General features: G+C 38.3%; 5 protein-coding genes across 5 annotated transcripts; 1 reads left to right on the forward strand and 4 right to left on the reverse strand.

The window, feature by feature from the left end:
- Positions 1–98: 98 nt before the first annotated feature.
- Positions 99–6,997, forward strand: LOC114515955 (TBC1 domain family member 12-like). The gene is made up of 12 exons (XM_028535278.1): positions 99–956; positions 1,437–1,510; positions 1,761–1,884; positions 2,503–2,585; positions 2,691–2,808; positions 3,034–3,140; positions 3,698–3,879; positions 4,558–4,629; positions 5,045–5,173; positions 5,666–5,775; positions 6,231–6,334; positions 6,597–6,997. The coding sequence occupies exons 1-12, from the start codon at positions 490–492 to the stop codon at positions 6,824–6,826; spliced, it is 1,800 nt and encodes a 599-aa protein (XP_028391079.1). The 5' UTR covers positions 99–489; the 3' UTR covers positions 6,827–6,997.
- A 371-nt stretch (positions 6,998–7,368) lies between these two features.
- Positions 7,369–17,088, reverse strand: LOC114515956 (E3 ubiquitin-protein ligase Mdm2-like). Its single transcript, XM_028535279.1, has 9 exons — positions 16,407–17,088; positions 15,671–15,745; positions 12,919–13,052; positions 11,828–12,069; positions 11,560–11,709; positions 11,131–11,316; positions 10,585–10,792; positions 10,357–10,421; positions 7,369–9,987 (listed from the first exon to the last, which is right to left on the reverse strand). Exons 1-9 carry the CDS (start codon positions 16,566–16,568, stop codon positions 9,713–9,715), a joined length of 1,497 nt encoding a protein of 498 aa, XP_028391080.1. The 5' UTR covers positions 16,569–17,088; the 3' UTR covers positions 7,369–9,712.
- A 1,186-nt stretch (positions 17,089–18,274) lies between these two features.
- LOC114515867 lies at positions 18,275–20,594 on the reverse strand. The gene is made up of 3 exons (XM_028535187.1): positions 19,797–20,594; positions 19,052–19,132; positions 18,275–18,646 (listed from the first exon to the last, which is right to left on the reverse strand). The coding sequence occupies exons 1-3, from the start codon at positions 20,346–20,348 to the stop codon at positions 18,275–18,277; spliced, it is 1,005 nt and encodes a 334-aa protein (XP_028390988.1). The 5' UTR covers positions 20,349–20,594.
- A 204-nt stretch (positions 20,595–20,798) lies between these two features.
- On the reverse strand, positions 20,799–23,076 carry LOC114515868. Its single transcript, XM_028535188.1, has 3 exons — positions 22,525–23,076; positions 21,821–21,931; positions 20,799–21,306 (listed from the first exon to the last, which is right to left on the reverse strand). Exons 1-3 carry the CDS (start codon positions 23,074–23,076, stop codon positions 20,938–20,940), a joined length of 1,032 nt encoding a protein of 343 aa, XP_028390989.1. The 3' UTR covers positions 20,799–20,937.
- A 649-nt stretch (positions 23,077–23,725) lies between these two features.
- LOC114515869 (protein BCAP-like) lies at positions 23,726–25,920 on the reverse strand (the record flags this gene model as incomplete). Its single annotated transcript, XM_028535189.1, has 3 exons — positions 23,726–24,132; positions 24,500–25,072; positions 25,810–25,920. Coding segments are annotated over 3 exons (1,056 nt in total), but the record flags the coding sequence as incomplete, so codon positions are not given.
- Between the last annotated feature and the right edge of the window lie 1,225 nt (positions 25,921–27,145).

Here is a 27,145-nt window from a genome sequence, read left to right on the forward strand (position 1 = left end):
TTTGCGATATTGAAGAAGAGCAGAAGGAAACAAGTGCCGGAAGCCGGGACTGGACGGTGTATACGATATCCGAGGCGCGGGCACGATGTGCCGGGGCTTCGAAGCACATCCGTCTTCAATTTGGATGGATGAAAACAATACGGTTCGCATAACAAGGAAACAAATTATGAAAGATATTGTACAAAAATGGCAATGAAATAAAAACAGAAAGGAGAAAGAAAACCCACCTGGATATATTAGACAATTCTCGTTTATTTAAGAATTGTTTCTCTCAAATATTAAAGGATATTTTTACGTACAATAATGGAACAATAGCATCTGTCAACTGTATCGAAATTATTGGAGATTTTATATCGCGTTTTATATTATCGTATTTGATCGTATTTGTTGTTGTGAGTGCCGTTAGTCGTAGTTTTGATGTCCGATACTGGCGTATATACATACTGTTTTTTAAGTGAATTCGATTTGAAGTAATCTTACAAGAGATCTATGGATGAAAGAGAGTCAAATTCCTTGCCTATGCAAGACAGAACAGAACCAGATGGGGCTACTGACCATAGCCTTGATATAGAGCCTCACTCATCATCTGCCCAACTGCAGGAAAAATGCTATAATTCAGTAATGAATGAACATAAACCTCAGGATATAGCCGTGGATCACCAAGGGGTGATGACCAATGGGCTATCCCCACCGCCATTGTTTTACGATGCGGCAGGGGATGCAGAAAATTGTACCACGAGCTCAGTGGCTAGCTGTTCCGACAGCGGCATTTGCTCGACTCCTCATAACGAGGAGGATCTAAATGGATTTGAAGATATACCTTTGAATGCTGGTATAGATGTCAGCGATGAGGTGGATGCTGCTAATTTTGGTGATTCTTTAAGTGAGAAATTAAGGCGGATGGATGGCGACAGTGGGTCAAATTTTGAAGGAAAGAAGACACGTGGAAAGTTAAGGTAGTAATGATGATCATATAGTCATTTTGGTAAATATTGGACTGCGTCAGCCATCGTTGATGGATGGGTTTATTAATAGATCTGACAAATAGTCTTTTTGGTCAACCCATTAACCACAGTTTGCCAATGGCCCCTGTCAATTCATTTGCTCTTAATCCACCGTATTTTTAGTTTTTTATCCTGCGTAAACCCTTAAGTAAACGTTAATTTTAATTCTGTATTTTTCATTAAAAGTAGATCCCATTAAATTACAATATATTTAATATGGATTATGGCACAGATAAAATTGGTACCATACCACCTTCACCCGGGCCTAAACTTGGTATAATAGTCTGACCATGGAAGATATAAATACTTCATCCATGCTAAGTGGTAGCCAAAAGTTTTAGTACATGGTATTGAACATGGTGCTAAATGCTGGACAACTTTACTTGTGAAGAGCTGTTTATCAAATACACTCAATGGTTTTACATTTTATAGAAATTTATTCAGTCGTTCAAATGCACCAAAGGCAATGTCCAACAATGGTTCACAAACATCATTAGATAGTCAAGGTTGGTCACATTATACTATACCTGCTATCAATGCCATTCCTAACAGAGTAATTTCCTAGACAGACTACTTATTAAGTTTAGCAAGTGAACATGTATTACAGTGACTAAACAAATGAAAAGGCAGGCTAGTTTTATCACCTAAAGAAAGCTTTTTCATATGAATTCAAAAGTTCAAAAGTTGGTGACAAGTGAGAATGCTTTCAACATTTTCATCTCAGTTCATTTCATATCATAAATCTTTTTAACACAGGGCCATACCCACCCCCAGTGACTATAGAAAGGAGCTCAACCTTACCCAGAGTATCAAGTACAAGGCCAAGAGGTGTTGCGCCTGTTTTATCAACAACTGGTCTGATATTCGAAAACAGACCAAGGTGCGTAAAGTCCTCTTGGTGTAAAGATATTTAATTGACCACTTCAGACAATTCAAGTGCATTTCACTCACTATCTTGTACCCAACATGCGATAAATAGACAAATATAGTTCTTTCCATATATTGCTACTTTTTAAACCACGACCTAATGTCTAGCTAACACCTTTCTCAAGTACCGAACTCTTTTCTTTTTATATATTTTAGTGCCCTCAGTTTATGGACTAACATGCAGTATTCCTTTTAGAATTATCTACTCCTTTCAATATGTTTGAAGCAGATCCTCCACCCCCCCTCAATATAATGTATGCTCTACACTTTGCCTAAAGTACATAGGCAAAACAATTCAGTTTTGTAAAGAGTGACCAAGTAGATGTTTGCAAACTTCAGGATTACATATGAAAAGCGTAAAAAATATGATATAAATATCATCTACTACAAACAGCAGGCTATGCAATCTCAAAAGCATTAGAGCATTGGATTAGCAAGTCAAATTGTTTTTTATCCTAATTGCTCTGGCAAAAAAAAATGTTCACTTGGCACAATATGTCTAATATCATGAAATTAGGGTCTGCTGATTCTTAGAGACAAAAAATGCTCTTCTCTGAATGTATTTTCACAGAAATCTCCCTGCAAAAGACCCAAAAGAGGAAAAACGACACAGACAACTTTACCAACAAATGATTGAGGTTGCAAAAAAGAAGGGTAAGCTTTAAATATATTGGCTCCAATACTGAATAATTAAAACTAGAAGAACATGGAGTTTTGTGGGCTGAAAGAGCTTTACAAATTGCCCTCTTTACAACGCAGAACTTCGCGACCTTCAAGAACAACAAAAGAAACAAGAAGATCAAAGTCATCATGAAACTCTTGTTGTGAATGCCTTGGCAACGTGGAATAAAGAAATATTACCTAACTGGGATAATATGTATGTTTACATAATAGTATTGTAACTTGGTACAATATTCTCACCTTGACCTTGTTATTTGTATATTTATATCTCGGTGCAACAACTTCAATATATAATACACATGGAAATCACGCCAACTGCTTGATATAGTTTGACCTGTTGTGTGGGCACGCGTCTTTTTACTAACATCCAAGGTTCTTTATCTCTCTTTTGTTTCTTTCACTCGAACGCTTTCAATTGTAGGAAAAACGCCAAGAAAGTCCAGGAGTTGTGGTGGTTGGGTTTACCGCCAAGCGTCCGAGGCAGAGTGTGGAAGCTAGCTTTTGGAAATGATCTACATATAACACAAGGTGTGTTTATATCTCGATATTCAGAGATTGAATTATTCCCACAATACTCTGGGTACTATAGAAATGCTAAGTGGGGCACGCACTCTTACAAAAAATTCTCGTGACCTTTTGGCCGGTGGCATCACGTCCTGTAGTGTGACCAGCCTGATGACTGCATGATGTATCAATTCGGGGCCGCTTAGGGGCCGGTTGTATCGAGCCTGTTTAGCTTGAACTGTGGTTAAAAAGCGAGTCTATATCGCTTTATTCAAAAAGTGAACTAAATGTTTTAATCTTAATACAAAGATACTGTTCACAGCTACATATTCAGTGCATAATATTCAAGTTGACTCATTCAACAGAGATGTAAGCGTGTTATTTAAATTTGACTTATCCACCGTTTAAGCTTAACGGGCTTGATACAACCGGCCCCAGTTCTAAAGTTCGATAGAGTGATTTTTCGACCAGTGCAAAAACGCTGAAACAAGAGATCATTTGAAAACCATTCATTTTTGTGAATATGCGTGCAATTTTGAAGGGAAATTTATAAAGTGTATATCATATTTTTACCATATTAGAGTTGTTCGAAATATTTCGTTGTCACGCCGAACAGAAGCTGTTGAATAATGAAAACAGCAAGTCGAAGATGCGGTCTGAAGATCTGGCAGCGAAGTCGCAAAATTTTGTCACGGATTCTGTCGTGGACCTTATCACCATGGACGTTTCGAGAACGTTTCCTTCGCTTGGAATCTTTCAAAAAGTAATAGAAATTGATTTCAGCTGCATGTATAAATATAGGCTTCTCATCAAACGTGGCTGAATAGATGTAGTAGAACTGCCTATAATAGACCAAAATACATGTCGACATTTCGACCGAATGGCCTTCCTAGGGAGTAAAGTTTTTAACTTCAAAATAACTTTCCTGACGAGGGCCTTCAGTTATGGGTCGAAACGTCTAGGAGTCTATTTTTGCAATTGAAATGCTGTGTTTGATGAGAATTTATTCGAAGACACTGCGACATTGCTCCTTGGTTTATAATTTGGAACATTCCAGCTATAGACTGCATTTTACCTTGGCCAGATTGAAGACTAACATCACAACCTAAGAAGGCCAACATTGAAAGATTATAAAGTCTCGTTTTGCAATTTTTATTGCGATTTTCTTCCTTTGATAGATGTGAACGAGTGCACAGTTATGAATGCTGTGATGTTGTTTAATGCCTTTCTTGCACATCCGTTACTTATCCACTCGTTCATATCGATCAAAAGAAGAAAATAGAAAATGAAGTCGCGCACGTATAAATTAGCTTTGAAACTATATACATAGTATAGTTGCGAAATGTGAAAAAAATGCAGCCCTATATTGGCTATAATGTTCGCAAAGTTTGCATTACGCGTGGTGGAATTTCCACTCATTCTATCACTTGTTTTGTTTTAGGGTGGTCCTTATCACAACGTCTTATATAAAGTACTCGGAGCCTACTCGTGCTACAGACCTGACATTGGCTATGTAAGTAAGGAGGCGGTGCACTTTGCCAATGATCTTGTTGTATTTACTCGTATTGAATTTCTATCATGATCACTTCTGATTTAAAAAAGCTCCCAATTAAAGCGAATATTATTAATACAACATAGATTAACTGGAGAATATGGTCAGCACACAGCCATGTTATAACTTCTTAGACAAACAGCAATATCATTATTACGCAATACTATGAAACATTTGTATTCAAGGCCACACTCCACCCTACTTAAGAGTTAAGACCAAACTTTTAAGGAGTATAAAACGACTTATATATAGACGGTATTCCTTGCCAGGGGGGCGCACACAGGCATTATTAAGTATACATAGTTGGTAGAGTAAATATCCCCCCCCCGTCTACTACCTTGAGTGGAGACATAGTCTGACTCATCTTTATCTGCAGGTACAAGGAATGGCTTTTTTAGCTGCGGTTCTCTTGCTCAACATGGAGGAAATCGACGCTTTCATATGTTTTGCGAATCTAATAAACAGGCCAATGCAAATGGCGTTTTTTAGCGTTGATCAACCAATGGTAATGAACATGTTCCGTTTATGGAGTAGGGAGTTTTGACCGCGCAGAGTGTAGAGTAGGAAGTTTTTTTTCCGAAATATTGTTCCGCCCAGACTTTTAACCGTATTTTTTAAAGATTGGGAATTCGCCAAAACAAGATTTCAGGAATGTAAAAACGTTTCAGGAATGTAAAAATGCAAAGAAGAGGTTTTTGGATGCGTTTGGAATTATCATCCATCATTAATATATTCGTTGTATGAAATACCCGTTGGTCTTCAAAAAGACTCTTTAACTAAGGCCATTTTCAGACGTCGACTTTTCATGTGCGGAAACTAATGCGGTTAATGAGCTAAAGTCTTTGTATAAGTTCGTTTACATTGGATTTGGCTCATGAAAATGTCGATGCAGACTGAAGCGGGTATTAATGACAAAATATTTGACCTACTTTATTTTGGTGTAAATCACTTGTTCAGGGCGAAGCTCCTCATAAACGTCTTTCCTTTTTTTCATCAGATGCGGGCGTATTTTCTTGCGTTTGAAGTCCATCTACAAGATCATCTTCCCAAACTTCAATCCCATTTCAGTGAACAAGGCCTGACGCCTGATCTTTACCTTACTGATTGGTATGTACGATAACTGGGGGCGCCGGAACCACGGGGACAGCTGCCCCCGCTGCCCTTTGCTTACGGTGGCGAGCGGGAACAGCCCTGTGCCCTTTGCTACCATACATGTAAAAGCATCATAATTTCACCATTTAATCATGATGCCTACTTTTCGCACAAAAACTAACCGGTAATATGATTGAAAATGCGTTCTCCCGTGGATTTGCAAGTTCGCATGTACTTGTAAATTTGAGTTTCCCCTTCGTGTAGTTGCTAAGGTGAAATGAATGTGCCCTTTTCTAAAACTCTGCCGCCGTCGCCTTAAACTGCTTCCGGCGCCCCTGGTCGAGACACCATCTTGTGGGTCTGGGAATGAATGGGTTCCAACGAATGGCCCTTACAAGTCTTACAAAAATTCGAGGTCTTAAGGCTAATCGTTATTCCATGATGATCCAATTCACGCCATTTTTTTGCAGGATTTTCACGCTGTATAGTAAGTCGTTACCTTTGGACGTAGCAAGCAGAGTGTGGGATCTTTTTTGCAGAGATGGGGACGAATTTTTGTTTAGGACTGCGCTAGGTAAATATGTTTGTAGCATTTGTAGTTTTTGCCTAACCACAGACTTTAAGTCCTTGACCTTCCTCCTCCTCCGGGGAAATTATAAAAACTATATGAAGATATTCCTTAAAACCAGCCATTGCTATCTTGAATTTTTTAAATATAGTTTAAGATGTCTTACTTTAAGATTTTTAGACTTTAAGATTTTCCTTGCATACCGATCTGACTTAAAAATACAAAGTTAAAAGATGTTAAATTCATGGTTTCTGTATTTCCTTTGCAGGAATTCTTCAAATGTATTCATCCGAGATGATGAAAATGGAGTTCATTACATTAGCACAATTTCTTACGAAACTACCCGAAAATATCTCGGAAGAAAACCTGTTTCAAAGCATTTCAAATATAACCATCTCTAGAGAGAAATTCAGTGAGACTCTCATGGAACAGACACAGAAAGTCTTACAACTTTACCCAGCAGATAAGCTGAAACAACATCCAACGCTTCGTAAATAACGTCCTTAAGAATGTAGATAGATTTATGCAGAAATTTTTGTACGCCTATTAAAGGGCCTTAATTGATGACATTCGTATATAGCATGAATTCACGGACAATGCATTTTATAGAATTTATGAATTCGTTTTTAGAGCCGTGCGATCAAATTTTGTGTAAAATAAGAGTGATTTACTAACATTAAAACAAATTGAATTGCGTTTTTGTGGAAATTTTATGCATAGTTGCGAAGATGCTTGCAGCTTACATCTATAATTCACACAAGTTGTAAGAACAGGTGCGGAGCACGAAGAAAATGCAACACAACCGGCCTACCAAAAAAACACTGGGTATATACATATCCTTATACGACGGCAATGTATATTTTTTTTTATAACATCCAAACTCATTTAAGGCCAGCATACACTTGCAACATTCGCTTCGATTTTTGCTTGATTTTGTAGGCGAATGAAAAAGATACGGATGTTAACGTTCAAAAAGGCATTCTATAACTCATTCAACATTCGCTCGTTCACATTCTTCAGGAGACGAAAACTAAGACCGCAGAGAGAAAAATACAAGTGTAAAATAGGTTAACTTTTCCTTTATAAATAATGAGCATTTCAACATAACACAATACAATATAACGTCATATTACAGCAAGCTATTTACGATAGCAAAATGCGATTGGGATGCAATCGAAACGTCAATAATGATACAATATATAAACCTAACCCTCGCTATATTCGTGCGATGTGCATTTGCAAACTACAGTCTAATTACATAAAGCAGAAACCTTAGCTACAATGCTAGGATTCGACCATGTTAATGTTTCACCCCAGGCTGAACCAGTAACTGGGACTAACCGGGCCTTGAATAATACAGATAAAATATACATTTAAACAGGGGTGTATTGGTAAAATTTAAACAAAAACCCTAATATATGTCACATGCAGGGCAAATAATGCCATATTGTTGCGAATTAAAAATCGCATTCAATAATCAGATTCAGAAAACTTATCTATCTTGATTTATGCAGGCGGGGGTCACCTCCCTTTGGGCTACCTCCTCCACCTGGACATGCCTGACCCTCTTTCCAATACACCCCCGCAGTTACACACACACCCAAATTCTAGTATTCGTGGCTAACCAATTTAATAGTTTCCGGCCACCACCACAATAATACTTAAGTTCCTTACCAAAATAAGGTAATTTTAACTGGCCTGGAATAATCAGGCCTTATCCACAAAATAACCAACTATGTTACATAGCATCGTAATGTATTATTTTCCTCTCTATATTCTTTTCAACTAGTTAAGAGGCATAGACATAAATACGCATGCGTATTGTATACTTGACTTAAGGTGTATATATAGAGAGAGCTCCGTTTACACTACACTTGATTTATATGCACGGCAAGACTGAAATGATTATGGTACTAAGTTGTGTTCAGCTTTTGTACACTGGTAGCCTGAGGATGGATAAAATTGAGCTAGGGTACCAATTTTATCTGTGCTCTGTCAATATTAAGTGTAGTGTAAACGAGGCATTGTACTTATGAGAAATAACCATGATTGAAATTACGAAAACAAACAGGTTTTATCACAAGTTATGGTAAAACTATGCACACAAAATTCGAGTTTGGCTCTTGTTTTCTTTGCAGCCGAAAACTCAAATTGCGAAATATATTATGAATTCTATAACGAATGTGTCCTGGACATATGTTTTAAAACATACACATTACTTTCACAGTCGAAATACAAGGACCTTTTTAACTTCGCTTTTGTGACATGGACAGATTCTTTGGACGGGCTTGCGCAGGGGGGTGAGCGAAATTTCTTTCGATTTACCAGTCATTTGTTTCGCGTTATTTTATCGAATTTACGAGTAACTACCGCCATAAATATCCTTGTTGATAGACGGATAAAAAAACAAAATGAAGTACAGCGAATCGCAGAAAGGTGGCATAAGCCGAAAGGATCTTGTATTTTGACCGTGATATCTCTTTTTTTGCTCATAAACATGAGCACTGTATATTTTCCTGATAGAAATTATTAAACGCCAAATCCATAATACATTACAAATATAATACGTACCAAATAAAATATTAGCGCTTCTGCAATGGGGGGGGGGGATGATGTCAATCGTGTGCATTTTGTGAATGTGGAGAGATTCCAGCTCTCGTAGTTCGAGGGCCATATCAGGGTGGTATATTCTTTTATATTATGATCTATTTAAATTCCTAGTCAATAAATATATATGCTTTTATATTATCATATAGAGTTCAAACTTAGTTCAAACACAACTACACTACTACCTTTGGTAGAACTTTGATGTTCGTCCCGCCCAAGTGAATGTTGGTGGGGACCATAACAAGAAATTTCTTAAACGCTATTCACAACGTCCACCACTTTAGAGGGTCACCCCCGGTCAGTCATCGAATGATATAGAGTAGAGTTATATATCCTCACATATGTTAGGGGGGGGGACTCTTTTTAGAAACTCTCTTTTTGAACACGAATCACAAACTTTTCGATTGAAGATTGGTCTCTCGTAAAGGTGATTCTAATAATCTTGTGTCATCGAAGTATTTGCATTTACAAATTCGCACAATTGGGACCAATTTGGCCTAATTTCGAATTGAGGTTTCAGGCAGGAGTCAACTGACGTTTTCTTCTCGAAAGTATCGAACCACGTGACTTTGCAAAAATTCACACACCAAAACAGTGGGTTAAAATTTAACCCAGGCTTCGCGCTCAACATTTCTGAAAAGCCAAGCAGCATTTGGTGTCTATGGACGTGGTTAGACTTTCGCGTGATGCAAATAGAGAGAGACCGTGTAGTTGCAAGCTGTGAATTGGGTTACGTAACGGTCAAATTCCACATCTTCCTTTGATTAAAAGCGGATGCTACATGAAGTTCTTTATCACCTTGCCGATTTTCTTCCTACACACTGGACATGGTTTATTGTCATCTTTAAGTTTTTGCGCACACACAAGGCAGCATACCTGGTGTCCAGTCCTTCCGTGAACGATACAGCCATCAGGTGGTGCCTTACGGCAAAGCATACACTTCAACCGACCATAACTATCCTTCGTCTCCGATGCAGTTGAGTCCGTAGCATCGTTTGCCGCTGGTACAACAGGAGTAACGCGGCTCTGGCTGGTAGATGCCGAGTCAGATACTAAAAACAGCGGTATGTTTGGAATATTTTCATCGAATTTTTCATTCGTGTAGAAAAGACTATATATTTTTCCAAGTTCAAAAACCATTCAGCTATGTTATTCTTAGAGATAATTTAGTAAGTTTGTTGTCGTGATTGTGCATATAATATAACTATAAATTATATAAGGTGTATGAATAAACACTACATGTGATGGTGCTATCCTGAGTTACCAACCGGGCAAGTTGAAAAACTAGCCTGATCACGGTAGGAATCGAACCCGTGACCGTTGGTTTGTCAGCAATCACAATACTAAGGAATGATAAATTGTAAACTATTACGCCCCATTTAACTAGAATTTGCCTTTGATTGTGTGAAAAACTAACTTACCGGTTACTGGGTCTATCTGGGGCTGCGAGGTCTCAGTTTGAATTCGGCCTGGATCCGACGATGTTCTGTTAAGAGAAAGTATAATTTGTTACGACTGAGCAATTAGACCTTTCTCATAAAGTCAAGTTAAACTTTGGGATTGGTTGAGTTTTAAGACCACGTAGGTCCAGGCATTCAGACAGGACGAAGCATTCACCATTTAAGCTAGCTGGTAACCTCACAACGTACCTATTCAAAGTAGGAGGAAACCAATCTTGTCTGATAGACCAACAACGGACACATCGTCTCGTCATAGGATGATTTCGTTCTTCACATAATTCACATTGCCATTTATCATCTTCCTCAATCTCCGAGTCCGAACTATCCCCATTCCCCAGCTCATCACCCCCATCCTCACCCTCGTCCACCTCCGTATCCATGGAGTCGCTTGTTCCTTCTGAAACGACAGCAGGGATGTGGTTACGCCCATTCTACGCTACGCGCGTAAAAATATCTTGTAACAAGTCTCAAAACACGCTGTCAAAAAGTTCTGTTCGTGTTTGCCAAGTATGGTTAAAAGTTGTAACAAACTTCCTGAATCATCAAACTTGTTACAAGGCGGTTACAACAAGTTTGGTAGAAACATGATCTAACAATATTGCTACAATCCTGTGTTGCCAAGTTTGTAGGTAGCAACACACTACTCGATTCGGACAACAAGCTTGCAACCCGTGATTTGTGTTTTTGCTATTTTGTATAGAGAATTTTCACAGTAGATAAGTGAATAATACTGACCTGTGTCAAAGCCATGTACTGCTACCAGTCTTTCTTCCTCGCTGTATGAGATCGGTTCATATTCCACGGCAAACCTTCCTCCATCGCTTTCAATTCGTCTCACAATATTCTCATCATCAGTATCAGCGGTCAAACTAACTTCGCTTTCGCTCACAAATTGTCTCACGACACGCTCTTCGTCCGTTTCTAAATAATATTGCAGGAAAAATTATCAGTGAAGGTAACAATGTAAAAACCTTAGTCGAATACTATCGCAAATGCTCTGTTCTGTTCTAAATGGCTACGTTGTCGAATGGCGATCAGCCAATAGCGAGTTGAAAAAATCGTCTCTGGCATAATGCATCCATATTCTATCACATCAGCCACCTTGACATGTTCACGATACTCACGACTAAATGGAATGCAATGTCAGTTATTAAAGCAACGTACCATTTAAAAAGAACAGATCGTCCGAAGTATCTGTTACAACGTCTGTTGCATTCTCGGAAATTGCCTTGTAGTGTTGCATGTATATTGTCAAGCTCTCTGTTGTTTCCACACAAGAGGTACTTGGCAGACAAGGCGATGTACTGCCGGTTCCTGGAATAAACGATAAAGATATAATATGAAACATAAGAGACCCCTTTTTCAGACTTTGGCTCCACCCCCCGTGATGTTGCCAAAGTCCCCACTAGTGCATGGTTAAATCGAATCTCACCTGAAAAGGAACTTTCAACATTTCGCTTGACACCGGGGGGCCGGAATACTGATATGGCTGAGAGCGGGAAATCACCGGTCGACTGCTGGTCGCTTTCACTGCAGGAGCACGTATCAGTGGTAGACACGGATGTCAGCGGCCTGGGTGGACAAGGGTAGTTGCCTCTTGCCCGTTTTGAGGAATGGGACTCCGTACTGTTTGTTGCCGCGGAAACGTTCTCGAGGTTTTGCAAAAGCAGGTCACTGGAGGAGAACACATTCACAGTATTAGTGTCATATACATTACAAAATAACATGTATATAACACGTGTTCTGATTGGTCGAAGCCCATGTTTGGATCAGGCCATCCAAACACGGAAATTTAAAGTTTTAAAATTGCCTTTGGCTCGTGTTTCGCGCGCTTTTCTTAACTCTCGCAACATTCCCGCTTGTTTGGATCAGGCCATCCAAACACGAAAACCATTAAGTAATTGTATATTCCTTAAGGGCCTTGTTGTAAGCTTGATAGCAATATCCATCGGATAGTGTTTTTTCAATCGCTATTTAACTTCTCGTTGTTAGGTATAAATTAGATTAAACCTTAGTACAGTATTCTTAAATTAGGGATCTTCTTTCATAACTTTTAGTTCTAAATCTATAATTTCAATGCTTTTCAAGCATGTGAACAAAGGTTGAAAAAATCACTATCCGATGCCGTTAGATTGCGCTATCCAGCCTTCACACAACCGGTCCCAGAGCCTTACACACTTCAGGGTGACGGTTGCCAGATTGTCAGGGGGTATTCCTGTTGTTGCTTACATTTTCCACATCATTCGAGCAGAGCCATAGACAGGTGGTGGTGGGGCGGCTGGGTAGTTGCACCCCCAACCCAAAGACAAAATTTTTATATGTCACTTTTTATATGTTCACTGTATTAATTAAATACTCTAGTAGCGAGTGCCGTACATAACAGGGGTACTAATTTGCCCAGGTAATTACACCCGTGTCTTGTGACAGAACAGAGCGGAATCCAAAGAATTGGATCCAAAAAAATTTGATCGTGTGAACGGACCTTTAAAGTTGTAGTACGTAAATAAAACACACAAAGCTTACCATGCATTAGCAGTTGAGAATTCTTTGCATCCAAATATATCTCCAAGTTGATCATTATCACAATACACCTTTCTTGGGTCAACAGGATCGTATAATGACTTCTTTTTTATATAGTCAGTGAGGTGACCCATTATCTGGAGAAGGTTTTTGACAATTTCATATTAGAGTAATTTAAGGAAAATTGTCTTGCAAACTAGCAACTACCACACTGGGAAGATATAACTGCAAGATCTGAGCCATATAGAATATGCCCACAATGTTGGATATCAAACAGGAAAAATTTGTTTTGCTTCTCAATTTGTAATGAATATTGATGTTAGGAAAATCAGACAACATTTGTATGAAGATCCTTTATGTCTGTGTAAGCCTTTATTAGGCTTTAATTTAATAGGCATTTATATAATAAAAAGTCTCTCTGAAAACATTTATCTTAGATGTAAATGGATTAGGGCTTTATCTAAAGTGAAATGCATTAACATCGATCAAATTGGGATGGATGTTTTGTGTAGAACCTCTCATTATAACAATGTTTTTAAAGTGCAAAACCAATGGACCACAAAATGTAATTGCCTATATAAATCAGACAGTAATTGTGATAAGATTTATGAGACCCTAAATAGCTAAAGCAAGTCAATCTTGATGATACTATGATGGGTTTTTTACATATTTTGATACCTAGCGATGCATACTGCTTGGGAAAAATACCTTATAAATATTCAATTTCATCTTTCCGTACGGCCTTATTGTGATTAACATTTAATTATCTTGAGTTATGAGGCATTAAGTTATTTAAGTGGCTTAATTATCGGTTGCCTCGGCAAAGGTTCTTTGGTTAGGTACTCGGAACATCACTTGAGACAGCCACCTGTGAGGTTAAGGTTTGACTCAAAAGATTGACCCAACCTTGTTCAAAGCTTTCAAATGTCCATCACAAATTCAGTCCCAATCCAATGTGAACTTGCCAAGGTTACTGAGTTGTTGTTTGTCAATTATAGCAGAAAGAATTATTATAATATAATGCTTTTGAAGCCATTTAATATGGAAATAGTAATTTTTATGAGCTTTTTGCTTAAAATATCAATTTTAATGAGGTGATTATGGCCCATTTATTGCAAACTGATGAATAATTGACATTTCGTATGGAGCACTTGAAAATGTCATAAAAGGCCATGTGAATTTATGAACACTTTTATTATTTTAATATTGCCGATTATTTCCAAATAACTATAACCAGGAATTTCCCCCGATTATTTTTGCACTTTATGCAGTCAAATTAAGAACTAACAAATACTAGGTTATATGAATGGTATAATATTATAGTGAATATGGTGTATATTGAACATATCCTAATAGAGCAAAGCGTATTTATTTATTACAAGAAGAATTTGAAAAATTTATTAAGGATAATATGCAGAATATTTCAGATATTCATGCCACAAATTTACCTCCTCAAAACCTGATAGTTAAGAGATAAAATCATGCAGTGCCTGCCCTTGTGTTTAACCCTTAATATGCCAGTTACATTCATGCCTTATAGTCTAAATATACTAAAATATTTAGCAGGCAATGAGTTAATGCAGCAAAGGTATGATACACCCAGTATAAGTCAATTATTATACATAAAATATTTCAACATTTCACAGACATGCAGTAAGACAGGCCCAGGCATGCCAACTAAGATATGAAAACAAAAATTTTTGTAGACAAAACAAAACTGTGAACTGTAGACAGAGATTGTTCCAGAGTACTGCAAGCCCAGGCACGATTGTGAAACTGAATTCCGCATACAGAAATCTGAAACTGGCTCTAATTTCCTGATTAAGAAGGTCAAATAGCGGCGAATTCTAAGTGATTAATCTAATATGCTTCTTAATTAGTGAGATGAAATATGTAAGGGGATTTCCCTCATTTGAAGACATATTCGAGTAAGGGCATTATCTGTAACATTATAGGCAAAACATACATTATTGTCATCACATGACAATAGGTACTTTACTACAATATCACATCTATGAACATTGACCGTTCAAATGAAAACAATTATGCTGTCTAATTATGAATAATGATAAGATAACAACTTTGTTTGCTTCCCAATGTACACAAAAGAAGATCAGCTCAACCATACAAGGTCCTTCCATAACAGAAGCTGAATAGTGAAAATGTTTTTAGGATTCTTTAGGGAACATGTTTGTGCTTGAACACTTGAAATGTTAATCTACTTCCTGTTTGACACGCTTTTGTGCACAGGTTCCATCGCAACGCACAGCAAATTCTAGCATTTGCTTGGACCGAACATTTATTTTGCTGGAAAACTTTGGTTGGTATTAACTATTGAATACTAGTATTACAGGGTATATAGGTTCACCTCCAGTCCTTACTAAGCAAAACATGCTCAATATGTAGTATTAGCTAATGGCTTGTCATTACGTGCATGAAGCATGCACTGTCAGGCGGGATTTTAAAAGAGAAAGCAGCATTTCTGTCAACATGGACATGGAATTAAAGCCGTTTTTAACCACAACTGCAAATGTGATTCCCAACAGATTGCTAGGCTTCACGCTACCAATGGATTTCAATTACCACAAAAAACCGGCTAATACAGCATGTTCTTACAATGTCTGTGATGACAAAAATGTGACAGAATTAAACGTCACTAGGTGACTTTGCCGGCAAATTTGTGAATAAGCCGGCCAGCTATGGTAAATCCTAGAGGATGAAAATACGTTTTTCAAGGCATGGTTTGCAGTCTTACCTGAGCTCTTGTGAATGTGTCACCCTTGACTTCAAGAAAATCGAGAACAGGTTTTAATTGTGGTAATATTCTTACCTAATAATAGAAAATAAATCATATTTATTTGGTGAAGTTAGTTATCGAGTGTTCACATAGTGAACCTACGCTGTTTGACATCTAATCAAGATTCATAAATCATCACACAGCTCAAGGAGTTGGGGGTTTTTTTGGTAATTGTGGTTAAACCTGTAACTGAGTATATGGTGTAGCTCGACCAAGTTCAACTATTTTGGGGGTACTTAGAAACCACACCTAACCCACAAGCATGCACAGGTAAATATAATGAACCACAGCCACACTTTAATTCAAGCATAACATGTCATACAGAAAGATTAAGTTCTGTTCACAATTTTGTCAAGCAATGTAAAATTTATACTACAGTGGCTATATCATGTAATCACGTTGGTTCTTCTGTGGAAATAAAAAAATAAACCCCTTATTGTTTGAGCAAAACCGACTAAACTACAATAGGTAAATATACTTTAAACATTCCCAAACTTCTCACGTTAATCATTCCTGTGAAACTAACAACTGTAATTTTATACAATCGTTAATTTGGTTCATGTATGTCGGACAGTTCTAACGATAGCATGCAACGATTTCGATATTTCAACTTTTTCGCACTGCTCAGCCGAGAAACAACCGAAAAAACTAACATGTATCGGTTAAAAATTCAGAGAAACAAAGAATAAATTACCAATGCTGGGCCGTTTGTGACAGCACTAGCGCTGGCTTTCTGTCCACGACAAGTCGGTGAATGTGGCCCTTCTTGGGGGTGCCTTTTGCATCGCCGTCTGCGCTTTCTTTTCCTCTTTCGCACGGGTTCTACGTCTTGTCTGCATTGCAATGGTTGCTCCATTTAATAGGAATTTAAAAACAACGCGATATACTTAACACTAAAGAACTTACTAGGAGACGAAAGTTCAATTCTTTGCCTTTTGTAAGTAAGCGTGTTGAGTACTCACTCATATACAAATGACAACGTGAGGAGAATTTCGCTCCCGACCGTATTTCAATGTAGAGTAAATACAATTTCTACAAAACCCTTCGTCTTGTTTAAAGACAAAAATGTTACTTCAAAGCCTGTATAAGAAAGATATTATACGTATGATATTTCGTAAATTGCTCTTGAAAGCATTAAAAAAGTGCATCAACAGTCACGGGTTGATGATCAGCAACAATATTCTCTCTAGTCTTCTTTACAGATGCTAATCTTCGTATGAACATGTCTCGACAGATCAATGAAAACGTGGCCAGGCATGTTTCTCATTGGTTAAACGTGTTTGTAAATCAGTGTGGGGTGCTTAAAAAAGTCGCTTCTTTCCCGCTAAAAATCAGCATATAATCCTCAATGGTTCATTGTTCAAACTGTACGCGGCATGATTTACAACCCAAAACAAACATCGCCGTAGCTTGAAACTTAGACGCAAGTCACGGCACGCTACGTTCTAGCGTCATAAATCCTCTACGTTGTTTGTTCGGTAATATTGACAAAACGCAGTCATGAGATACACGCTTTAAGTGGTCGTGTGCAAGAAACGTGAAATTTATACCGTGGAGGCCCGTTCGCGTTCAGCTTTATTCAAGGTCGCACGTAAATAGTGACAGCATGTCGGAAACTGAAAGCGTCCTCGTGGAAAACGGAACTTTTTGCAGCACGCTGTAATACTCAGATTTCCCCCCATCGTTTCAGCAGTTAATAGCCAGTTATCGATAAATGTTCACCGAATCTGGTGACGAAAGAGAGTTACCAACTGGGGACGGTTGTTCAAAAGCTGTTTAGCTAAACCTAGCCTGTCCACAGCCTGTATTACGCACAGACTGACAGGCCAAGCTTAACCCTGGGTTAAAGCGAATTTTTACATCATTTTTTTTAATCGCTTGTTTACAAAGTTGAATATCTTTTTAAAAAATTTTGGACCGACAGAAGACATATTTGGTAAAGGTTCTAAAACGAACAGCGCTTCAAAAGCAGTTAAACCGAAACAGTGGATTGAAATTTAACCCTGCATGGGTTAGCGCTAACCCAGGTTTGAACAACTGAACTGGCCCCTGGAGAGTAATCTTGGAGAATTTAGAACTTCGGAGAGTTATGTTCGGACCACGCCCAAACCTCGTCCATGTCCCTTAACGACCACGCCCAGACGCAACTCTCTCTCATTATGAAGATGTTAGGAAGTTTTTTGAACTCGTCATGTTCACGATATGATTATGAGAAGAGCTACGTCAGTTTTTGGGAGAAAACCTCTATAGTAGAAAGTCTAGTTTTATTAAAATCGAAGCGCGCAGCAGCTCAAAATCGAAGCTTAATGAGTTATAACTTATCAAGTATTTTAATCTTTGAATGTATATAATGTGTAATTTGCACCTCAAAAAGCGGGATGAAATGAATAAAATATAGTTAAAATTCGTTTTATGAAACATTCTGTGCAACATCACTGACGTATCCACGGGCTCAGCCCCTGAACAGATTGCGAAGGAAATCTTATTGCACAACAATAATTGCCCTGTACGTTTTGCTCTAAACATTTAGTATATTTATTACATTAGTGCGTGAAAACGTCTTTATGGAGAGATTACATAACCAACCAAACGCACGCGATACCAGTTATAGTTTCCACCAGTGAGGGTGGAATACGTCACCCTGAAGATCAACTCATTGGGAAGAGTGGTGTTCCAAGGAATCATTTGCTCATACAGGAATGTGTTGGCGTAGACGTTGTAATGAGTGTTGTAACCTTCCGCTTTGGCAGCCGCGTTGTCGTTGTCTTTTTGGTAGGTGACGTAATTCAAATATGCGTGACCATTGCCGTTTCCGAATTTACAAAATATCGAAATGAGAATGGCTTTGGTGTTCTTGGGAAGGAGTATTGGTAATTTTTGCGTGTATGTCGGTGTTTGTCCGCTTAATTGCAACTTCTCGAGTTGATTAAGGATCTGCAAAAAAAAACAAACTGAAAGGGTTTTTTTGCACCATTGACCGGTGGACGCTTTGCGAAATAGATGAACTGCGTGCATGTATGGTACAGGGCCGGCTGCTGGTTAGGCTTTGAAGAATATAATATCAAATTTTCTTCGCCTTGCATCTAGCTGAAACCAGAATACATGCATAAAGCTTTTACAACAGTTGATCGTAGATTCGTATAGATACAATCTCATTTTTGAAAAAAATTGTTTTAATGTTTCCATGCATATATTATTTCTTATACATCGTCACAAAGGATATACGTTTGTCATCACCGAAGACAAATTTTCAGTACACGAAATTAGCGTATAATAGAGAATATAGACAAAGCAGCCACCGAGCCAAGACTTACACAATAGACATCATTGTCTACAAACCTCATTTGCACGATAAAGTTGCCAAGATCGAGATTGTAGATTCTTGATTTGTTGTTCACTTTGCTGCAGTCTCGTGGTCAGCTTTGAATATGAAAGATCAGAAAATATAAACGCAAATCTCAATGTGTTCTGCATTAAATTTTAAGAAGACGCCTAGCAGGTGTATATTGTGAAAGAATCGCTTAATTATACTGATGCCTAACCTATTCTAGTTGACACCGTTATAATTTGCTGTCCTAAGGCTAAGAAAACATTTTTTCGTTCGTTTGTTTAGTTTGTCGCTCATATCAGCTCTCCGTAGTTCTTTAATTCTAGTAACTCTCGATCCGCCATTTTCGGACAATTTAGGATCAGGCGAGCGTGAATGGAAACAGCGTTATTGAAAACCTTTTTTTATGTAATCAGATGAGCTATCTTGCAAGCAATCATTTTGAATGGGACATGCAATTCCCTGTCCAAACTGACCAGTTATACTCTTACACAAAAAATAGCTGTGAGCTGTGGAAAGTAAACTAGATTTTTTCGATGATAAAGAAAGGATTCCTATATATGGTCACTTTTTTATAAGAAAACTTCTTGTGCTCAAAACAGGAAAATTTAACCCCCAGAGAACAAGATCATTGTCAGTTTTTTTATGTTACTCCTGTAATTCACTTTAATTAGATATAATCGTGGCATGCAAGACTTGTCCAAACATATCCTTAATGCAAAGAAGTGTCGCTTCAATATGTGACCCCAAACTTACCTGTTGAATCGTTTCCTCAAGTTTGACAAATCTTTTTTCAGTTAAATATTTCGTTTTACATAAATCACCGGAGTATCCTGGCGGGCAGACACACTCGAAGCCAGTTTGTGTAGTTTTGCAAACACCGCGATTGAGGCAGGGACACTTAAACTCGCATCTCGGGCCATAAAATCCAGATTTAGGATCGCAAACGCAGGAAAAACAACGATATCCATCTTGACAGATGCCCTTGTTCTGACATCTTGTGCTGCCGCAATCGTCAGGGTCTTTCGAGAAGAAATTGAAGATTTTCAGACGATCTCCGAGCGCTGTAATTCCGATGTCTTCAAGCTGTTGTAATGTCAGACTGCCAAGCACAGTTTGATCGATTTTGTGTTGTTTCAACTTTGCGGCATAAGACTGTGCGCTTGCTTCGTTAACCCTGGCTAACTTGAGAAGATCTTTCACTGTGACTCCATAAATGCAGTGAGAAACCTGACCAGTCGACTCGCAGATTTGCACGACGGCAAAGATTAATAAATTGAGGAATGATACGACTAAACGTTTCTCCATCACGATTAGTGTGAAATAAAAAGAAAGTTGCGTTAGAACACATTATATATACTAGCTATCATCTGACTTGCCACTGAGCTGGTTTATATAGCCTGGAGTAACAAAAGGAAAAGATCCATTTCACACCACAGGGATCTTGATGGCATTGCGTGTAGAAAGGTTCAACTGAAAAATCCTCAAAAACTCCTCGATATCTCATCAATATTCCACTCTGAAATCGTGGTTTGAGATTTGCTCCACAGAATTGCTATATCTACAACAAACTAATAACTCCAATATATCAGCAGGTTTGGTGATATGGATCTACGAAAACCAGCTCGAAAGAAAAGAATAGAAATCATCATTCACATGCAATGGCATGGCTTTATTATGAAACATTCAAAACCAAGTTCTTCGTGCGAAAAAACGTTGTCATGGAATCGTTACGAGGTGAATGAAATTATACTCAATGAGTGAGAGTGAGTGAGCTTCTATTCGTAGTATTAGTTCGTTAACTATGGAACGAATTTTACATGCAAATTCCTTAATGAGCTATACTCCTCAATTATACCAACATACATTAAGTGATTTTGTTTCAAAGTATTTCATTTTATGGAGAAGTTATGTAACCAACCAAACGCATGCGATACCAGTTTCCGTCAGCAGAAATGACTGACCTCCAGCTTTTGAAGACCAATTCATTGGGAAAAGAGGTGTTCCAAGGAATCATTTGCTCGTACAGGAATGAGTTACCATGGATGTTGTGATGGTAATTTTCGGCTCGTGCTCTGGTTGTCGGACTGTCGTTGTCTCTTTGGTGGATGATGTAATTCAAATCGTTGTAACCTCTGCCATTGAAGAAATACGAAAATACCGAAATGATGATGGCTCTGGTGTTCACGGGAAGGTCAATTGGTAACCTTTGGATATAGGTCGGTCTTGGTATATGTGGTTGAATCTTATCGAGTGGGCCAAGGTTCTGCATAAGAAGAGTATAATAAGAACTTCAGATCAATCATATATAAAGCATGCATTTTACACCACAGTTCAATATAGATGTTTTAGACTGATAAAAAAGCTTCACTATAGAATCATGCACAAGACCGCATGTCCGATTTCTTTTCAACTCATCTCAAAAACCATGCACTCACAAGCTCACTGCATTTTAATGAAAATCAAAACAAAGACATTTTGATAGGATGAAGAAAACACTCAAACGAATTGCATGTTTTTTGTGATAGGAAAAATAACTCTTCCAGAAGATCCTTTAATATCATTCGCAGCTAACAAGTTTCCCCAAAAAAACCTTGTTTTTACTGCGTTATATGCGTTTTGAACAATGCATTTGTAAGCGTTGACCGTACGGCCTCGTCTTAAATTTTGTTTAGTTCGAAGAGAAACGCTGCCTTTGTCCAAAAAAGTATGCATTGCAGACGGCACCAGCTTGCTTATAGTTTGCGCAATAGATTTGTTTTAACACGTATAATCATTACCCCATCTGCACGATAAAATTTCCAAGATCCAGTTGGACGGGATTGTAGTTCCTTTATCTGAGCATCCTGATTCTTGATTCGTTGTTCGCTTTCTGTTAGTCTTGTTTGTAGCTTTCAAAATTAAAGTAAATCGGAAAATAATCGGGTAATGAAGGTGTGACACCCGCATCAAAACTATATAGAGATAACTATAGCAAATGCATCACGATATCTTGTAATTCATTCTGATTGTTTACAATAATTTGTTGATCTCCACGCCCAAAGAAAAGAGAAAAGAGAAGACATCTTTATCGTTCATTTTATCGTTTTCCTGCTTTTCCGATCTGTTTAGACAGCTTACTGTAAAGTTTAGCCATCCCATGCCATGCAAAAATGTTGAAAATGCTTCTTTGACCGCGTTAGGAAGTACGTGTTACTGAGACAAGCAGACTATTAATAGTGACCCCAAAGTCCAAACGAAGAATATTTGTGACCTGTGGGAATATACCTTGCTCGATCGTAAAGAATGCGTTCCTATAATTGCTATGGTCTGTTTCTTGAACTTAGTTATATGCTCAGAAAATAGTTGCTTAACAGTCAGCAAAAATAAAATTCTGGAGAACTAGATTGCTAAGTGGTATGACGCAGGTATTGTGCGGGTAATTGCTTGCCTAAGCATGTAAAATACACATGCACTTATAATGCGCAAAAAAACACACATTTACCTGTTGTAATGTTTCCTCAAGTTTTAAGAATTTTTCCGCAGTCAAATACTTCGTGTTACATAAATCACCGGAGTAGCCTGGCGGGCAAACGCACTCAAAACCGCCACTTTGGCTTGTCTTGCAAACACCGCGGTTAAGGCAGGGGCACTTTAACTCACAACTCAGGCCATAATATCCACCATTGGGGTCGCAAGTGCACGAAAAGCAACGATGGCCGTCTCGACACAAGCCCTTGTTCTGACATGGCGAGCTGGCGCAATCGTCAGTATCTTTCGAGAAGAAATTGAAGATCTTCAGACGATCTCCGAGCGCTGTAATTCCGATGTATTGAAGCTGTTGTAATGTCAGACTGCCGAGAACAGTTTGATCGATTTTGTGTTGTTTCAACTTTGCAGCATAAGATTGTGCGCTTGCTTCGTGAACCCTGGCTAACTTGAGAAGATCTTTCACTGTGACTCCAGAATTACAGTGAGAAACTTCACCAATCGTCGCGCAAATATGCACGACGGCAAAGATTAAGCTGGGATAAAACACGATTGAACGTTTCTCCATCGCGATGGGCGTAAAATGAGAGGTGAGTTTACGTCAGAACGCGTAATATACTACCCACTGAGCTATTTTATATACTCTGGAGTAACAAAACAAAAAGATTCGTTTCAATTTTCTCACTGATATTACCGAGATGAAAACGAACTAGTCATTCATTATTGGCTGAAGATCTTCAAAACGGATTTCATATATCGCAAATTATGCAGGGTCAGCTTCAAACATCTCGGCTTAATAATAATTGCTTGATGATGTTGCGAATATCAGGAGTTTGGTTTGATAAATGAGAAGATCCTGGTTTTCACAGCTATTTCCGATTCAGTCAAATAAAAATCACATTTCATTGTCACATTTAATGCAAATTCTTCTTTGCCAAAATAGCCTATACTGTATAGTATATTTCTTTCTGCGATCTTATGTGCGACTTTGTTCTTTTGATAGATGTGAACGAGTGAATTAGTTACTGACGTTCAAATATGAGTTCTTCTACATCAGAGCATTCGTAGACAATTAGTCATTCACATCTACCAAAAGAAGAAAATTGCACAAAAAAACGCAGCAAAAATCGCAAGTGTAAACGGGCCTATAGCAATGTATCGTATAAAATCTCTAGTGAGCGTTAATCCTCAAATATTAAATCTGTGTTTCAAATTCTGCTTCAAACTTCAGTCATCAAATATTTGTTTCATTTCACGGCGCAGTGACGTAACCAACCAAACGCACGCGATACCAGTTACGTCTGCCACCAGTGAGGGAGGAATATGTCACCCTGAAGACCAACTCTTTGGGAAGGGTGGTGTTCCAAGGAATCATTTGTTCGTAATAAAATGTGTTGGCGTAGACATCGTAATGAGTGTTGTAACCTTCTGCTGTGCCACGTGCGTTGTCGTTGTTCTTCTGGTAAGCGACGTAATTCAAATATGCGTGACCCTGGTGGTTGTAGAAATGGCAATATATTGAAATGAGAATGGCTTTGGTGTTTGTGGGAAGGTCAATTCGCAGCCTTTGTGTGTATGTTGGTGTTTGTGCATTTAATTGCATCTTCTCGAGTTGATTAAGAACCTGCATAAAAAAAGCAAAAAAGTAAGAACTCACACACATATGAAAGAATACTGCGCTGAGATCGCAAGGTCGCGTGTTTAAATCCCCACTGCGGAATGTGAGTGGCTGTTTAATTGATGTTCTTGACTGCTTTTTGTTAGGTCTACCCCCCCCCCTACCCCCTTTGGGTCCTGAATATTGAATAGGAGAAGAACCGGGAAATATATCTGTTGAGAAATGTTGGTGTTTCCATCTTATACAAGTAATAAGTTGAGGAGAAGCTTTAATTTTCTTTGTCCGAAAGCTTTGCCTTTGTCTCATGCAGTACATGAAACAAACATTGAAAATATGGATAAAGAGCCAAGCATAAAAATTGTCACTACATTACTTCATTTGCACGATAGAATTTCCAAGATCCTGTGGGACGGGATTGTAGCTCCCTTATCTGAACATCCTGATTCTTGATCTGGGCATCCTGATTCTTAATCTGAGAATCCTGATTCTTGTTCTGGGCATCCTGATTCTTGATCTGAGCATCTTGATTCTTAATCTGAGCATCCTGATTCTTATTCTGAGCATCCAGATTCTTAATCTGGGCATCCTGATTCTTGATCTGAGAATCCTGATTCTTAATCTGAGCATCCTGATTCTTGTTCTGAGCATCCTGGGTCTTGATCTGAGCCTCGTGATTCTTGAACTGAGCATCTAGATTCTTGATCTGAGCCTTGTGATTCTTGATCTGAGCACCCTGCGCCTTGATCTGAGTATCTTGACGTGTTATCTGAGCCTCCTGATTTTTGAACTGAATATCTAGATTCTTGATCTGAGCATCTTGATCCTTGATTTCGGCATCCTGAGTCTTGATCTTAGCATCCCGAGCCTTTATCAAAGCCTCCTGATTCTTGATTTGAACTCCCTGATTCCTAATTTGTTCTTCACTTTGTTCTAGTCTTGTTGTCAGCTTGCATATGAGAAGGTCAGAAAATAGAAACGCAAATGTCAGTATTGTGTTCCACATCAAATTTTAAGACTACTAGGCAACTATATCTAGTTAAAATTGTTTCATTTTTACTCATCTCTACCCTATTTTCAGCAAACACGCGTGGCGATCTTTTGCAGTGAGAGTACTGAAAAGATTGCTTTTTCATTGTTTAAATCCGTTTAAGAAAATTGAAGGTACCAATTTTTTGAAAAAAGTACAAAAACGTACAAGTTATAAAATTCGTTTTGCCCACAATTAAGCGAAGTTTCTGGATAGAGCGCCGATGGACCGAATTCTCTGGTAACATTTGTAATCTGTAATTCTCAAACAGCATTTCCTACTATATATAAAATTATGGATTGTCCCACATGAAATAACTGATTATCGGCAACTGTAGAACTAACCAGCCTAGCCATCTCATGCAACGCAAGAATTTGAAATATGTATTTTTGAGTGCGCGATATACTGTACAAACATATTTTTATATCATCCTATTACGAGGAACATATGTGTCTGTGAGCTGCGCAAATATATTTTGTTCGATCGTAAAGAATGCGTTCCTTTGGTCTTTTTTCGTTTCATTAATAGTTTTAGTTGTGCTCAACGGTTCCTTACTGAAACAGGCAGGAAAATGAAATTCTCGGAAACGAGACTGTTGATTGGCGTGCAACTACGTGCCAAAACGTTTCCCAATACAAGAAGGAATACACATTTACCTGTTGCAATGTTTCCTCAAGTTTCACCAATCTTTCTTCAGTTAAATACTGCGTGTTACATAAATCACCGGAGTAGCCTGCCGGGCAGACGCACTCGAAGTTTGTGTAGTTTTGCAAACACCGCGGTTAAGACAGGGACACTTTAGGTCACAACTTAGGCCATAATATCCACTGTTGGGGTCGCAAGTGCACGAAAAGCAACGATGGCCGTCTCGACACAAGCCCTCGTTCTGACATGGCGAGCTGGCGCAATCGTCAGTATCTTTCGAAAAGAAATTGAAGATTCTCAGACGATCCCCAAGCGCTGTAATTCCGATGTCTTGAAGCTGTTGTAATGTCAGACTGCCGAGCACAGTTTGGTCGATTTTGTGTTGTTTCAACTTTGCGGCATAAGTTTCTACGCTTGCTTCGTTAATTCTGGCTAACTTGAGAAGATCTTTAACTGCAACTCCAGAATTACAGTGAGAAACCTCACCAGTCGTCGCGCAAATATGCACGACGGCAAAGACTAAGCGGAGAAAAAATGCGATTGAAGGTTTCTCCATCACGATGAGCGAAATGAGAGGTGAGTTTACGTATAAGAATGTGTCATGTATACTACCTGGTGACGTGCGTGCCACTGAACTATTTCATATGTTCTGGAGTAACGAATAAAAAATATCGTTTCATTTCCTAAACTGGTATAACCGAGATGAAAACGAAGCTACTGGCTACAGATCTTTAAAACAGATTTCATGAAATTAAAACACATTTCAATTTCATTTCATTGCGTTAAACTGTCAAATGAGCACAGCACATTTCACTTTCTATTGTGTTTCTCTTTTGATAAAGACATAAAGTGCATGCATGTGATGTAAATTCGTGTTGATGAATGATGATGTGCTGAATTTGTTAGGTTGGGAGTCTCTAGACGTGAGACGTCATTTACATGTATAAAATAATTAATCATCATATACTGCTCTAAATTTAAAACATTTATTTCGACGATGTAATAAGGGCGATTCCCCCTATGATCTTCGAAATCGTGAAACGGATTTAGTATTATTAAAACCTAAGAAAGAATTTCTGAAAAGAACTTTCAAATACAATGGAGCTTTCCATTGGAATAATTTTACCTTTTGAAGCAAAAACTACCGATTTTATATTCGAGTCAATCATTTAAACGGATAATAAAATCTATTTTGAGGTGAAGCTGACCTGTCCTCATTCTCATATCGTTCTTTGTCTATTGCCTGCATGTTTGTTGTATAATCTGTTTGTTATCCCTGTACAGTATGTTCAATTTAAATACGCCTCTCATCAAAAATAGCAATCGGCTGTATATGAGGCTAGCGTG

This window comes from Dendronephthya gigantea, unplaced genomic scaffold, assembly GCF_004324835.1.
Source record: "Dendronephthya gigantea isolate DGI-Jeju-01 unplaced genomic scaffold, DenGig_1.0 000005F, whole genome shotgun sequence".
Taxonomy (NCBI): domain Eukaryota; kingdom Metazoa; phylum Cnidaria; class Anthozoa; order Malacalcyonacea; family Nephtheidae; genus Dendronephthya; species Dendronephthya gigantea.

Bases quoted from the DNA above. Each gene is read 5' to 3' on its own strand.
- LOC114515956 (XM_028535279.1), bottom strand. From the start codon at position 16,568: ATGGAGCAACCATTGCAATGCAGACAAGACGTAGAACCCGTGCGAAAG. The intron at 11,317-11,559 runs GTACGTTGCTTT...AATATTATTTAG, and splicing joins CGATCTGTTCTTTTTAAATG to AAACGGACGAAGAGCGTGTC. The intron at 10,793-11,130 runs GTCAGTATTATT...CTGTCGTTTCAG, and splicing joins AGTACATGGCTTTGACACAG to AAGGAACAAGCGACTCCATG.
- LOC114515868 (XM_028535188.1), bottom strand. From the start codon at position 23,076: ATGGAGAAACGTTCAATCGTGTTTTATCCCAGCTTAATCTTTGCCGTC. The intron at 21,932-22,524 runs GTAAATGTGTGT...TAATTTTGAAAG, and splicing joins TTGAGGAAACATTACAACAG to CTACAAACAAGACTAACAGA. The intron at 21,307-21,820 runs GTAATGATTATA...CTTCTTATGCAG, and splicing joins AATTTTATCGTGCAGATGGG to AACCTTGGCCCACTCGATAA.
- LOC114515867 (XM_028535187.1), bottom strand. From the start codon at position 20,348: ATGGAGAAACGTTTAGTCGTATCATTCCTCAATTTATTAATCTTTGCC. The intron at 19,133-19,796 runs GTAAGTTTGGGG...TCATATTCAAAG, and splicing joins TTGAGGAAACGATTCAACAG to CTGACCACGAGACTGCAGCA. The intron at 18,647-19,051 runs GTTTGTAGACAA...TTTTTTTTGCAG, and splicing joins AACTTTATCGTGCAAATGAG to ATCCTTAATCAACTCGAGAA.
- LOC114515955 (XM_028535278.1), top strand. From the start codon at position 490: ATGGATGAAAGAGAGTCAAATTCCTTGCCTATGCAAGACAGAACAGAA. The intron at 3,141-3,697 runs GTGTGTTTATAT...TTACCATATTAG, and splicing joins TGATCTACATATAACACAAG to AGTTGTTCGAAATATTTCGT. The intron at 4,630-5,044 runs GTAAGTAAGGAG...CTTTATCTGCAG, and splicing joins ACAGACCTGACATTGGCTAT to GTACAAGGAATGGCTTTTTT.